The 14131-nt window shown below is 45.0% G+C and overlaps 1 protein-coding gene across 1 annotated transcript in view; it reads left to right on the top strand.

Annotated features, from left to right (window-relative positions):
- Window positions 1-272: 272 nt before the first annotated feature.
- The window catches only part of LOC104161722 (dystrobrevin beta-like), a gene marked incomplete at its 5' end in the record, with an annotated part of 88273 nt that continues 74414 nt past the window's right edge, over window positions 273-14131 (top strand). The window contains 2 exons of the mRNA XM_009700255.1: window positions 273-362; window positions 7200-7287. Coding sequence (XP_009698557.1) covers window positions 273-362; window positions 7200-7287 — 178 coding nt within the window. The remainder of the gene's footprint in view (window positions 363-7199; window positions 7288-14131) is intronic.

Raw genomic sequence — 14131 nt, 5'->3', positions numbered from 1 at the left:
AGGCTGCCCGCTGCCGCCGGCCGTGGTGCGCAGGGCGATGCACAGCTATGCTCATTGCTTGTTTACAGACCCAAATGTTCCTCTAATCTGTCTTTTAATCTTGAACTGCAGAAGGTATCCTTTTCATGTGACTTGTGGAAACATATTTACATTTTTAATTACTCATCTGTTTGTTTCAATTTGTAACTGTTTGTTTCGTTAACATTCATTAATTATTTGCTTTGTATTTATGTTCTGTTTTGTTTGCTCTCTTTTCCCCTCGTCGCTGCTAGGTTACAGTGCAACCTGGATGCTGCCAGCCGGTTAGCTGACGAGCATGCACTGATAGCAACCTTTGTGAAGCGGCTGCAGAGCGGTGCACGGTTAGTGTTAGGGAAGCGTTCCCGGAGCAGGGACGGGTACAGGAATGTGCTTCCTCTGGGCAGGGATGTTCCAGTCAAAGGTATTTGGCCTCCATTGGCAAATAGAGGGAAATGTATTTGGCATTCTCTGAAATCTTCTGAAAATAACCAAATACCTATGCACACACACACGCACACACACACACACACAAAACATCGGATGGGAAGGGATGAATTTTGTGTCCATTCCCACCCTATGCATTCACTATGTTACTGAATCCCTCACATGACCTGATTAACATCCTCCCAAACGGGTTAGGTAATTTTTCTCTCCATGACCGTTCTGAAATCTTGTCTTTCACCAGGAGGAAGCTGATTTCCACCTTAAATTTTTTCACAGCCAGCTCATGCCCGTTAATTCTTGCGCTAACGTGGTCCTCTAACTCTACCTGTTCTTCTTTCTCCTTATTGCTTTTACCTTTCCAACCCCGAACGCAGTTGCAGACAGATGTCCCGTCCTGTCACCGTCTTTGTTATTTGGACTAAACAAGCAAGCTCTTCCCATCCTATCAACATGACCTGCTTAATATGACTGTTTCTGTCTCTGCCTTTCCAAAAAATGTTAATGCTTTGAAGAATTAATTTCTTTTATCTCAACTTTAGTATTTGTGTGCATTTATATTTCATGTCTGTGTCTATGTAGAGAAATTTGCCCCTAAAGGCCCAAAACGCAGCTCTCCCATTTCATCACAGGACATAGCCGGAAGGTTTTCCGTATTCCACTTTTGGACCTCATTAAATTATGCCTTTACAGAGCCAGAGCTGTGCTGGAAAGGAAAAGGAGATTTAGTGATCTGGAGGCTGTATGTAAAGGCCTTGCTCTGCCCGTGTTGTCATCCTCTGGATAACATTTTGAGAGTTCTGTTTCATCACTCTGTCACGTAGAAATTTGTATTCCACTGCCGTGTTGAAGAAGTGCGTTCTGGCTGTCTAGATCTCTGGGGAAAGTCACATTTTTTTCTTGGTAGTGAATCACTGTTGTCTGCTCTCACCTGCTCGGAACTGAAAGCCCGTAATATTGTCCGCAAGACAATAAAACCTAAGGAATTTCAGACTCTCACCTTCACTCAATTACTGTAATTATAGGATTTGAGATACAAAGGAGTGCATCTTTAAGAGTGTATGACAGATTGAAATACTGTATGTAGCTCATCGCTGCCATGTTACAGCCAGTTGGAGCAGAGGTTCTCAGTCTTTTAGGTCTTTAAATTTAAAAAAGTCACTTGGTACCTGTTACGAGAGTGACAGCGTACTGCTGGAAGGAGCCAAACGCAAGGAAAATAATTCCATTGTGCATGGAAGTGTCTTCCAAGTCAGCACGAGAGACTGATGAAGTCTGTGCTCTATTGTCACTTCTTTTGATCTTCACCCCTCATCCCCCCAAAATCTCACATCACGATATATCCTCCTGCTTTTGGCAGGCTGTGTGGAGATCCTTGGTGTGCTCCGGCCAGCCATTGCAGACCGTCTCTTTTCCTGACTGATGAAGATAACAGTAAATCTCACTTACAGACAGCTTTTCCTGTAACAACCTTCAGTTGCTTTCTCCCTTCTGTTCTCCTCTTTACATCTACTCTGGGCTGCTGGTGGGGACAAGGCAGAGGACTGCTGTTCTGGCCCCGCGGCTGCTCTGTCAGGGCGGTGTAGCCTCCAGGACCAGGAGAGACCATTACAGCATCTTCTCTGTCATCTCACACCAGTGTCCAGGCATTTGGAAAATGTGCTTTAACTTCTGGTTAGCCCTGAAGTGACCGGTCAGTTGGGCTAGGTGGTTCTTGTAGGTCCCTTCCAACTGAAACAGTCTCATCTGTTCTATCCTATCCACCCTACCCTACCCTACCCTATTCATAGAATAGGTCAGGTTGGAAGGGACCTCCAAAGGTCATCCAGTCCAACCCCCTGCCATGGTCAGGGACATCTTCGACCAGACCAGGTTGCTCAGAGCCCTGACCAACCTGGCCTTGGATGTTTTCAGGGATGGGGCATCCACAGCTTCTCTGGGCAACCTCTGCCAGGGCCTCACCACCCTCATCCTAAACAATTTCTTCCTGAGATCTAGTCTGAATACCCCCTCCTTTAGTTTAAAACCATCATCCCGGTTCATCCTTGTGCTCAACCTCATAGCTTGTTTCTCTAAAGATGTACCTTTCAGAGAACACCGTGATGGAGAAGCCACTCCTTTCGTTGGCAATCTGCCTCAGTGATTAATTGTGCTGACTCTTTTTTAAAAGAGCCCTACTTCAAACTTGGACTTATCTTTCTTTCACTTCCAGTCACTGATTTTGTGTATGTTTACCTTTGCTCTTTATCACCCAGCATCTTTTCATGTCTTTCAGCCAAACCTTCAGAGCCTTTAAGCCCTGACTTGCTGGATCTCTCAGATTTTCGTCATATTAAAAATTATTTAATTCACTGATGTCCTCCAACCAAAAAGCCCATCCCAGCTACGTAAGGACTATAGCAAACAGAGTTCAGTGAACTTCATTTATCTTACAATAATATATTTTTCTTTTTTTTTACCTACTGTATTGTTGTGGTAGCAAGCCAAATTGGTTAAGTGCTTTTTCAAAGAAATAATAGAAAATCCCCACCCTAAGGGATGTGCTGCAGGCAAAGACAGCTGCAGAGCGCAGCAAGTTATACCCTATATAGTTAGAAAGCTTACGGAGCTGATGAGTTGTGCTTTATTACTTGGACAGTTGTTTGTCACATAGTTCTTAACTTATATTCCCCTTCATGCAGCAAGCTAGGTTTTCCCCAGTCCCTATGACTCCACTTTTCACCAGAAAAATTAAGTAGCCCTACCTGGAGTGTCATTATTTTCATGTGTTATGTATTCTGCATTGCCGGCCACAGGATTTGTGTGGTTTACTTTTTGGTCAGTTGATCTAGGTGGGTGGATGGGTGGTTAGCTACTTGGCTGGTTTGATTTGGTTTCCTTTAAATTCCTGACTCTCTGAAACTGCAATTGTCCGCCACACTTGGGATTTTACAGGAGAATGAGAGGAAAAATTCACGTTTCTTAAAGATACTCTGTCCCCAAGATCCTTACTCTCGGCTCACCATCAGTTGACACCTGGGACGCGGGGCCCTTCAGGTCAGTGCTGGAAGAATAAGCCATGCCTTCTTGTGCTGTCCTCTGCCACTTCTCGGCATCATGAATTCCTAAGCAGTTTTGGCAGGAACCTAAGATCTCAAACCTCCCCCCATGATGTGTCATCTTCTCTTACATCCTTTACTGATCGCCCGTCCCTAGCCGATACTTTGGTTGTCCAAGCTCATTTTTGTGTTAGTGTTTGACGGCAGGGCACTGGCATCTCGACTTTCTCTTCACAGACTGCCTTTGTGCCCGTTTTGCTGGGCATGGTCTCCTGAGAGCCTCCAGCCGACATAAGTGCAGGGTGCTGGTTTTTCCCCTTCTCCCCCCGCCCGTTCATCCTGCCGATGCAGCCGCTCTCCCCTTTCTGTGAGCTCCCGCCTTCGCGCAGGCACCTGCTGAGCTGGCTCGGGGAGCTGCCCTGGCAGAAAACAAGTTATTGTTTTGTCAGGCCAGTCTTAAGCCAATTCAATTTCCGTCGCTGGCTCATCCCGTTGCCCTGATGCTGCTGCCAGTGCGGCACTGGAGGGCAGAGGCTGTGAACATCCCGTTCAGTGCCTGCACACATTTGGGTCAGACCAAACCGACTGCAGAAGCAATTCTTCCCGTGTGCGTTTATCATGTTGTCTCAAACGTTTCTGTTGACCCCTAAAAATCAACATCACTTCACCTTCCCTGTCCCCCCACGGGGTTGCTCGTGGTCTGTGGCTCCCATCAGTTTGGTTTGCCTCTGTGACTGAGCCGGGCTGTCCCAAGGATGACGCTTTCTTCTGCGTCTCATCAGACCTTTCAGTCTGTGCTGTCCGTGTGCCGGCTATAACCTGCATCTCCAAAGGAAGAGATGGGAGAGCTCAGAGATGGACTAATCGGTGCCGTAGAAGTAGCACAACGTTGTCAAAATAGAGCAAACCACCTGGAACAGTACTTTTAAGACAGGGAGGTCTGTAATTCTGCCTTTCCCAAATCCTGCTGCTGTGAAAGTCTCTGAACTCTCACTCACGTACCCTCCTCCCTTCTGAGCTCTGGCCTTAAGCCTGGCTTATCCTTCCCCTTTGCTCCCTTTCCTCTTCTCATGGAGCTGCTGCCCTCCGGTTTGTGTGCCGGCTCTCGCTCCAGGACCTCTCTGCGCGGGCAGGGCTGGGTCCCCCCGGCTGGGGACGGCTCACCGTTTGCAGGGCTGCTGCTGCCCCGCAGGAGAGGGACGGCGCTCGGGGTAGAAATCCTTTGCAATATCTCCACAGAAATTAAAACTATAAAGAAGTGAGTTTCCCTTTGTGAAGCGACGTAAAGGATTCCGTGGTATTTTGTAGATTGTGTTTAATGCCCTGTCTGTTAATGCGGTAGGTTGCAGTAGTGGTTCATTTGTTCAAACTGGTTTATATTGAAGAACAGGCAGGAGGGCCAGGAGGTGTACTTGAACTCCACTGTAAAATATGTCTAAAAGCAAACGCAAAAGGGTTTGCTGGTTGGTTTTTTTAAAAAGAAAAAAAAATTACAGATTTTCTTCAAGAAAGTAAGAAATTGTCAATGACTGTTTTCTAATTCACTTAGATAAGAAGAGGTAATAGTTCCAGCAGCTGGGAGGGGTATAGGAGATACCAGATAATGGAAAGGGTAGAGGGGATGGAATAATCTGCATTCCTATAAAAGCAAAAAAAAACTTGTGCCAACAAAATTGCAGAGGAAAGCTAAACGCAGACAATATCAAATTCAGAAAGTGGAATGGGAAAGATTGTTCTCTTTCAACAAAAAAAAAAAAATCAGAAAATGAATTAACATGAAGGCATGCAAGAAGTTCATCAAACCCAGTGTAAAAACTCTGTTTTTTCTTCTCTTAAATCTGCTTTCGTACTGTTTTAGCTCACCTGTCACCAGCTCCTTCCTTTGCACTGTTTAGTTGAGTATCATCAAGTCTTAATCCAGCAGGGCAAACAGAGAGGGGTAACGGTGCAATTTAAACTCAGCGTGGACCCAGCTGTGTAAATTGTAGCCGTACATCTATTGAATTCAGTCCAATGTTTCTATGCCATCTCAAACACATCATCTGGCAGACTTTCAGAGTCTTAAAAGAGATCAAGTTCTTAAATTTAGGGTTACAAAAAAAGAAATTAAATCTACATTTTTAAATAAACATAATGTGTGCAATATAGATGTGGTTCTTTAAATAAGGTAAACATAAATCTGTGAAATTAAGCTTGAAATCAAGCTTAGTCTTGTGAAGTGGTAAGGTGGACTAAAAGTAACTTTGGCTGTGCAGGAGGTATGTGTCTCTCTGCTGCTGTCCGTGGTATGATTCTGATCCCGAATTTCCCTGTGAGCGCATCCGAGTGCAGCGCTGTGCGATCTGCGGCAGCCAGAGCCCGATGGTTGTGAATCCCACGGGAACACCTGGGACGGCGTTAGCAAGGCTGCGTTGCAGCCTGGAGCACATTGCTCCTTTCCACATTCATCCTGGTTGTTTTCAGTCAATAACGGTTTGGTTTCTGTGACTAATTCAGTGCCTTCCCTTCTGACGGGAGACTGCAACGAGAAATCTTTGTGCAGCAGTAAGGCAAGGAGTAACTCCTGAATAGTTTGGTTGGATGTTGACTTAAAAAGTCGCTCTTTTATTTGGCTTTCACCTGCCGATTCTTTATGGCGAGGCCACTGTGCCACCGAAACTGAGCTGGCAATAGATCTTAACGTTGACTGGTTTCTGTTAATACAACCTGAAAATTACCGATTGTCCCCTGTGTGTCTCTCGGTAAAAAGACCATCGTTTGTGGACAGTAGAAGGTGATTCAGCACTCTGGGCACTGCCTGGGTTACCAGACCAGGTTAATCATGGTACCGAGTCACGTGCACAGCGGGGAGGATGCTCGTGTTAAATGTGAGAAGGATCCAGGATCTGTCCCCTCTCCTGTCTCTACTTTTCCTGTTTCAAAGCTCAGTGTCCCCTTCGTCTCTCACCTCATGGTGCTGTCACTGTTGCTGATGATTATTGGAAAGATTTTTTAATACCTCTTTCAGCAACGTTTCCAAGGCAGCCGCAGCCTGTCTGCGTGAGGCAGTACGAGGCAGCTGGAACTGCTTCACCCTCTGCTAGCTGAGGTGTGAAGGACCGAGCCTCAAATTACCACGTTTTGTACCTTTGGGTGTTGTAAGGTGGTAGTAAGTCAGGTGTAAGTCAGGCTGACTTAAAAGTACTGTTTGCATTTAAGTTGATGTTGTTCAGTGACAGAGTCCGTTCTTCTCAGGTCAGCGTGGTTCCCCTGCTCTTCCTCCCAGAAACCGTCCGGACTTTGACACTTGCCATCCTACATCTCCTGAGGACAAAGATTTTCTCCTCCATCATTCAGCTGTTATGCCCGTTCTTACCTTGAGTAAACCAAAAGGGTTTGCAGAAAAGCTCCTCAGAAACAAAATTAGTTTGTTCCTAATGATTTGTATTTATGAATTGTTGAAATCAAATTATTTTAATGATTTAAAACTGGAATATGTGAATCCTGGAGAAAATGCTGCTGGGCAGAAAGTCTTGAGAGCAGTCCCCCCCTTCGGAAGCGCAATGAAAAAGGGAATGATTAGGTTATTTCCAGTGTGACTCTTCTATTTCCTGTCACTGTCTCTTTGCAATAATACGTCCTTTTCTCTGTCATCCCCTGGTATGAGTAATATCTCGAGGTGGCGGATACTGACGGGGTGTTTTGGCTTTTCCCCGGCAGTGTCCTGGACAGCCCCGGCAGGCTGGACGAGGAGCACAGGCTGATTGCCAGATACGCCGCCCGGCTGGCTGCCGAAGCTGGAAATGCAGTAAGTGAATATTCATCCCTCTTTACCAACCCTGCGATATGGAAGGTGTTTTTCAGAGTCTGATTAGTAGCTTAATGCTAACAGCTGCATGAAATTGTCATTTTTTTGTTGTTTATTCAGCTGATGCGAAAGAGCAGTACGCTTTCCTCATTTTCAGCAGAAATACTGCGTTCTCAGGCAGCGGGGGAAGAGCAGGGAAAGGGGAAGCGACGACAGAAATTATTAGAAATGAGGTCAGAGGAGACAACAGAATAAGCAGATTAGTCCTACTTAGTCTAGAGAGGAGATAAATACTTAGATACCTGAGGAAAACAAACTGTGGAACAAATGTTACAGAATATATTTATTCCAGAGGGAAGGAGCCTGAGAGAGGGAGAGAAAGGAAGGTTTTTTTTATGTTTGCAGTCTCTTATAATAGCAGAAGCTAAAGGAAACACCCAACCAATTTTAAACTGGTAAAAATAAATACTGCTTTAACAGAAAATTGCTATAGGAGATCAAGGCAATTAAGAATCTACTGAAATTCCATAGAGTGATTGCAGTCTGGCTGGATGGGGAGATACCTGACCTTGCTGTTTTATCCGTACAAAAGGAGAGCAGTGTTTGCAGGAGCAATCTTCCACGTTACTGAGGGGCATGGGATCTCCCTCGAATTACGGCTGCCATTTTACAACATTTCCACCGAGCACGCTGCTTACGAGCGGCTTGGCTTAGCACATCCTCCAAGACCTGGCTACCCTTTCTGCTGTCGAAGGTGCCCACCCTTAGACCTGCTCCAACAGCTTGCAGCAGGCGGCAGCCACGTCTCCCCTCATTGCTGCTCCGCGTGATCGCGAGCGCAAAACACGCAGTTGTCCGTATGCCGTTTCAGCGATAGCCCTTGTCTTCCACAACCTCCAGCAGCAGCACTGACCTCCCCTACGCATCTTACCACTGGGGCGAGGCGTGTGTCCTGCCACATGTCAGCGTGGCTGGAGAAGCATCTTCACATCGCTGTCCTCATTCACCTTTTCATTATGTATTTGTCGTGTAAATACTTTCAAGTCCTTTCCAGCAAGGTAGGCTTATGCCTCCTCATAATTTCCTTCAGTGTGTGTTCAGCCAGTAATCTGACTTTGTCATATGGATGTGACCAGATAGTTCCCTTTCGTAAAACTTTGATAAAAAAGAATTACGCTTTTAAAACGTTTTAACTGTCAGTTCCCATTATCTCTGTCAAATGGTATATTTGCATTTCTGAAGTCATCCAGTTCACTAGGACTATGTTCATGTTGAAATATTAAAGCAATACAGTGCAAACTTTCTGGTTTAGATGGAAAAGGAGGGGATTTTTTTGTAACCTTCATATAAAATTAAAGTTGTTGAGACAGCAAGCACCGAATCAGTTTCACTCTGGAAGATGGTGGAAGAATTCTTACTTGTGACTTGACTTTTTCTGGTAGTAATAAAGAAGTATTACGAGAACTAAAGAGGCACAATATTGGTTCTGAAAGAACCTCATTGTTTAAAAATCTGTAAACCACTTCAACCTGTTTCTGTGCACTTTGAAGTTCTGAAAGAGGTCAAAAATGAAGGAACTTACTTGGATGTAAAGAAAACAGCATTTAGAGTTTACTGAGACTTTTCAAAGACTTGTGACAAGTTACTGCTTTCTTTTCATCCAAGTAAGTTACATCGTAGGGTAGATGTCAAAGTGCTGCTGGAGGTTGAAGCGTGGTAGAGAAAGGATGTAAGAGTAATAACAGTGTGTTTCCATTGTGACTGAAGGCAAGGATTCTAAAGGTTATTTACTGGGTCCACTGTTTATTCACAGTCCAGAAATATTCATCAGCTGAAATGGATATATATTTCATATTTTAAGGAATCTGAGTTTCAAGTGCTCTGCTTCATGGCAGGTTCTAATAATTTGTTGCCAAGAGGAGATCCCCCTTCCCTAGCCAGCACCTTGTGTGACTAGGGTCCAAGTTGGCCATTGCAACTTGGTGGAGGAGCGTCCTGCTGAGCTCTGGGACGGCGTGCCGTGACCGTGGGACTCGCCTCTGAGGATTCGCCCTTTGTGGGAAATGGAGTAGCTGAGATTTGTCAGCACAGTCATTTTTATTTCATCCTCTTCTTATAACATTAAAACAGAGAGATGGGAGTAAAGTAGAGGCTGGGAAACTCCAAGCCAAAAAAGAAAGGAAAGATTTTTTTCTTCCCATATGGAATTAAAAAGGGGAACATCAAATGAAAACCCCAATATAATAAATGTCTCAGAGATCCAGCAGGAGAAAGATGCTCATTGAGTATATGGCAGCCAGGCTACCAGCTTTACAGGAGTGATACAGTAGGATGTGCAGGCAAGGGAACAGTATTGTCCATAAAGGAAATACACATGAAACAGCATTAAAAAATCACAGAAAAAGAGAAGAACTGCAGAATCCTTGTGGGTTGAAATTCTGAATTCTTAATAATAGAAGAGAAATGCTGACCCCCTGATTAGATGGTGGTAGTGATCAGGAAATTATAAGAATTTAGGCCAAGTAAGTAACAGTGGGAGATTTCAGCTACTCGCATAGAGACTGGATCAATGCCTTTTCAGAGGGAGATGCAGAAACACTTTGGAATGCAATAAATGACTCGTCTTTGAACAACTAGTTTTAGAATCCACAAAAAGATGCGCTGCTGGATTTGGTCTGAGTTGTGCACGAGAACGGGTTCGAGTGGTGTTAACTACCTGATCTGCAGTAGTACCCATCACAGTCTTAGCTTTAAGAGCAGGAGAGAGCATGCCAAGTAAATCCCGTATGCAGATACTCAGTTTCGAGAAAGGGAACTATGTAAAAATGAAACTATTAGAAAAAATCCTAAAAGGATCAGTCCAAAAAGCAGGAAGCCTGCAAGCTGTGAGGCTGTTAAAAATACTGTATTAGAAGCTCAGGAAATCTATGTGTCCAAATTCAAAAAGAAAAGAAAACCATACAAAAACCTCTTTTTGTGGATCAATGAGAAAGCTAAGGAGAATGTCCCAAGGAAAGGATGGCATTCACAAAATGGAGAGCTTGCCCAAATGGAAAGAAAAAGAAAGCCTATAAACATGGCTGGTTAAATGTTAACAGGAAATTCGGAGATGGGAAAAGAATTTGAAGAGCACCTCACAAGGGATGCTGAAGTCTATGGTAAAAAGATTTTTAATGCCATCAAAAGTAGGAATCTAACTAGGGAATCAGTAAGATTTCTTGGTGACCGAGATGTACAAAAGAGTAGTCAGGAATGAAAAGACCATAGCAGAGAAGGCCGATGAGTTGTTCACGTCACTCTTAACTGCTGAAGGTGCATCACGTAACGTATTCGTTAATAGCAGGTAAGTTGGAGGAGTCAGATGGGTTCAAAATAAATACACAGGAACTTTTGGAGAGGTAACAGGTAAGTCAGTAAGTCACTGCAGCTGCGTGGCATTAACCTGAGAGTCCTTGGCAGGCTGGAGAAATGAGCTGACAATTCTCATGGAGTTCAGCGTAGCCCGATGCCAGTCCTGCGCCTGGGATGGGTAGCACCGTGCCGCAGCGTGGGCTGAGCACCGACGGGCTGGAAGGCGGCTTTGCAGGGGAGGACCTGGGTGTCCTGGGTGGAAGGCAGGAGCCAGGAGCGGGTCCTTGCAGCAAAGCGTGCAGCCTGGAGAGCGACGGTGGCTGGCCGAGGGGAGCGACTTTCCTCCTCCGTTCAGAGCTGGTGAGGCCACATCAGCGGCACTGTGTCTGGTTTGGGGCTCCGCAGTGCAAGAAAGACGTGGACGTACTGGAGCAAGCCCAGCAGAGACCAGTAAGGTGGCTGTGGTACGTGACATAGGAGGAGAGGCTGAGAGCTCTGGGTGTGTTCAGGATGGAGAAGAGAAAGCAAAGGAGGATCTCACTGCTGTCGGCGGCTACCTGGTGGAGCAGATGGCAGCCAGCCAAGGTCAACCCACCACCGAAGTGCGCGGTGAAAGGACAAGAAGCAACAGAAGCAGAAGTTGCAAGAAGGGAAATTCCACTAAAAAACTTTTCCACCATGATAATGGTCAAATGTTGTTGTCCAAGGGGTTGTTCCGAGAAAACCTGGAATCTTCCTCCTCGGAGATGTGCAGAGCTCACCTAGAGAAGTTCTTGAGCAACCTGCTGTGACTTGGCCCTGCTTTGAGCAGCACATGGACTAGAAGCCTCCACAGAGGTTCCTTCCCACCTGTATTTTTCTATGAATCTGGACCTTAATGAAAGTGGAGAATGGAAACAAACCACGGTAAAGGAGTTACAGAATATTTGTCAATGGAGATTTTGAAACCCAAGATAGACCAGTGTCTGCTGGGAATACTTGAGAGAGGTCGATGTGAACAAAATTATTTCTCGATGTCCTCTCCAGCCCTCCCTCTCAGGTGTGATGTGCTTTATTTTTTAACATGCTCTAACTGCTAGAAATGAAGAGGATCCCAGATACAGACTGTTCGTGCTACAACAGCCTAATGCAAAGTTTCTTACTCTTTTCTTTGAAGTAGTTGGCAGTAGTCAGCTGGAAATTGTACATTGGATTATGTGGCAATGGATCTGACTCAGCCCATCAGTTTCTGCTTTTTCTCAAATTAGATAAAATGTTAGAAGTGCCTTCTGCAGGCTTGTTATTGTGATGAATGTCACTCGCCATATGAATGCAAGTACAGTCCATTAACATTTTTAGGGGAAATGCCTTTGCTTGAAGTCTTACTGGGACACAATAATCTGAGGCAGATCTCAGAGTTAATTCTTGAAATCGGAGTCTGTTTCTTCTTAAAGAAGAAAAATAAGCGGGGAGGGAGGAGAAGAAAGGAGAATGCATCGTTTGTCACTTGATAGATGGGAGTTGCTGAGCAGTGCAGGAGAGGCTGATGGCGTACAACCCGTGCAATTACGCCCTGCTAGGCAGCGGCTTGGTCTGTGTTCGCTCCGGCAAGCTCTGACTGAGCTACTCTTGTTTTCTTCAAGCCAGTCTTCAAAAGACAAAATCCCTTTTATTGAATTTGAGTTGCTCAGGGCTATGCTTGGCCTGCCAGTTTGGTCGCAGCAGAGTGCTGTGCATTAACGTAACTGTCGACTGGCTCCGCCAGCCCCGTTAGCTAGAAAGCAAACAAGAGGAAAGCAGAAGGTGACTGGATGCATAAAATGAAGAAAATAATGGAAAGCAAGCCAGATGTGGTTTAAATCACAACTTTCAAGATCACACCTTCATCTGTTTGTCCCTCTCTGGTGATCTGTTCAGATTATCCATCTGAGGTAAGAAATAATCTGGTATTTCCTATCAAGCATCATCTTTTTGATAGAAGCGGGGACTGAAAATGATCTGCTGTGTCCCCAGCCCCCTTGCTACTTTCCCTTACAAAATCCCTTCCACATGCATGTCTGATCCCACCTCAGTACTGCCCTGTTACTTGAATATAGGTAATCCTGCGTATAAGGTGACTGCATACTTTTAAGAGAAGGGGTGATGACGTGTATTTTAGGTGAATATATGTGTATTCAGCCGTATATATAAATAGCAACCCCAGGCCCTCTATGTCAATGTCCTACACAACACCTTCCTTCCTCCAAGGCAATACCCCCTTCATCTCCTCTCCCACCTGCTCTGCCTCAGCTCTTTTTTTCCCCATTTTCCGCTGTTAGTAAACTCCCAGGTCCTCCTGAATTTCTCCTGATACATCTGAGCAGGTTGATCTGTACAAGCGCAGGTCGGTATCTGGTCTGTGAGCCAGACGTGCCTGCTGCTTCCCGATGACTTCTGATGGAGAGTGACCCACCGTGGCAGGCGGCAGCCCCTTGCCCTCAGCAGGAGCAGAGGTCCTCGGGGACCGTGCACTCTTGGCAGGACTCTGCTGACCTGTGCAGCCTTGCTGCTAGGAAAAGCACGAGCACCTGATAAATATGAGATAATACTCAGTTATGGATGAGTGGATAATTAGGTTGAGTTACGTGGATGAGTTATGATAATTAGGTTCTTGCCCACGTTGCTCTTTTTTGAAAACAGTACGTGGTTGCTCTTCTTCCCTCAACATGAAGCACTGGTAAAAGCCTATCATCATCTCATCTCATTAAAGCTACCTACAACCTAAATAATATTTGTAATATTCCCTTCATGTCACTTCACTTTCAGGCTTCAGGCATTATTTATTTTAAATAAAGAACAAGTAAACCAGATTTCCTGACGTACATCTTTGCAGCATAAATCTGCAGCTTGGTTCTTGGATCATTTCTTCTTCTCCTGGATACACCAGTTAAATGAACCATTTTTGTTGTTTGTTTCCTCTTCTTCTTTGTCTGTTGATCGTAGAGAACGCTGTGATACCACAGTGATGGGCAGGTGAAGTACTGGCTCAGACTTTCCATGACACCATGAGGTTCTTACACCAAGGAACCTGGAAGCTGATGCCCACAAGACACAAACTTTACTGTTCTTGACAGTTTCTTCCAAATCAAGGTGGCTTGCCAAACTGGCTTTTTGGGGCTTAATTAAACACTGTCATTAAATCCTCTTCTGTCACCTAAAAAGGGTGTGCTGTGGGTGAGGTCTGAATGCTCCTTATTACAAATACCAGTCCGACAGAGTGTTGGACTCGATGATCCTTACGGGTGCATTCAGACTTGAGATACTCTGTGATTCTGTGACTTGAAGTTCCAGCATGGCGCGCTCTCAAGTTTAGTGGCCTATTCATAGGAAAACTAAATTGCAGTGCTAGAAGGTTTTACCGTTCCTATGTGATATTAAGGATTTTTAAGTAGATTTTACGGTCACCTTAGGAGTTTTCTTGCTGAGAGAAAATGGGGTTTGCCATTTGGGTGATCTCAGAACTGTTGAGGCTTCG

Source organism: Cariama cristata, unplaced genomic scaffold (genome assembly GCF_000690535.1).
Source record: "Cariama cristata isolate BGI_N322 unplaced genomic scaffold, ASM69053v1 scaffold185, whole genome shotgun sequence".
Taxonomy (NCBI): domain Eukaryota; kingdom Metazoa; phylum Chordata; class Aves; order Cariamiformes; family Cariamidae; genus Cariama; species Cariama cristata.
Note: the sequence above shows the minus strand (reverse complement) of the source record. Positions and strands in the feature narration are given on the sequence as shown.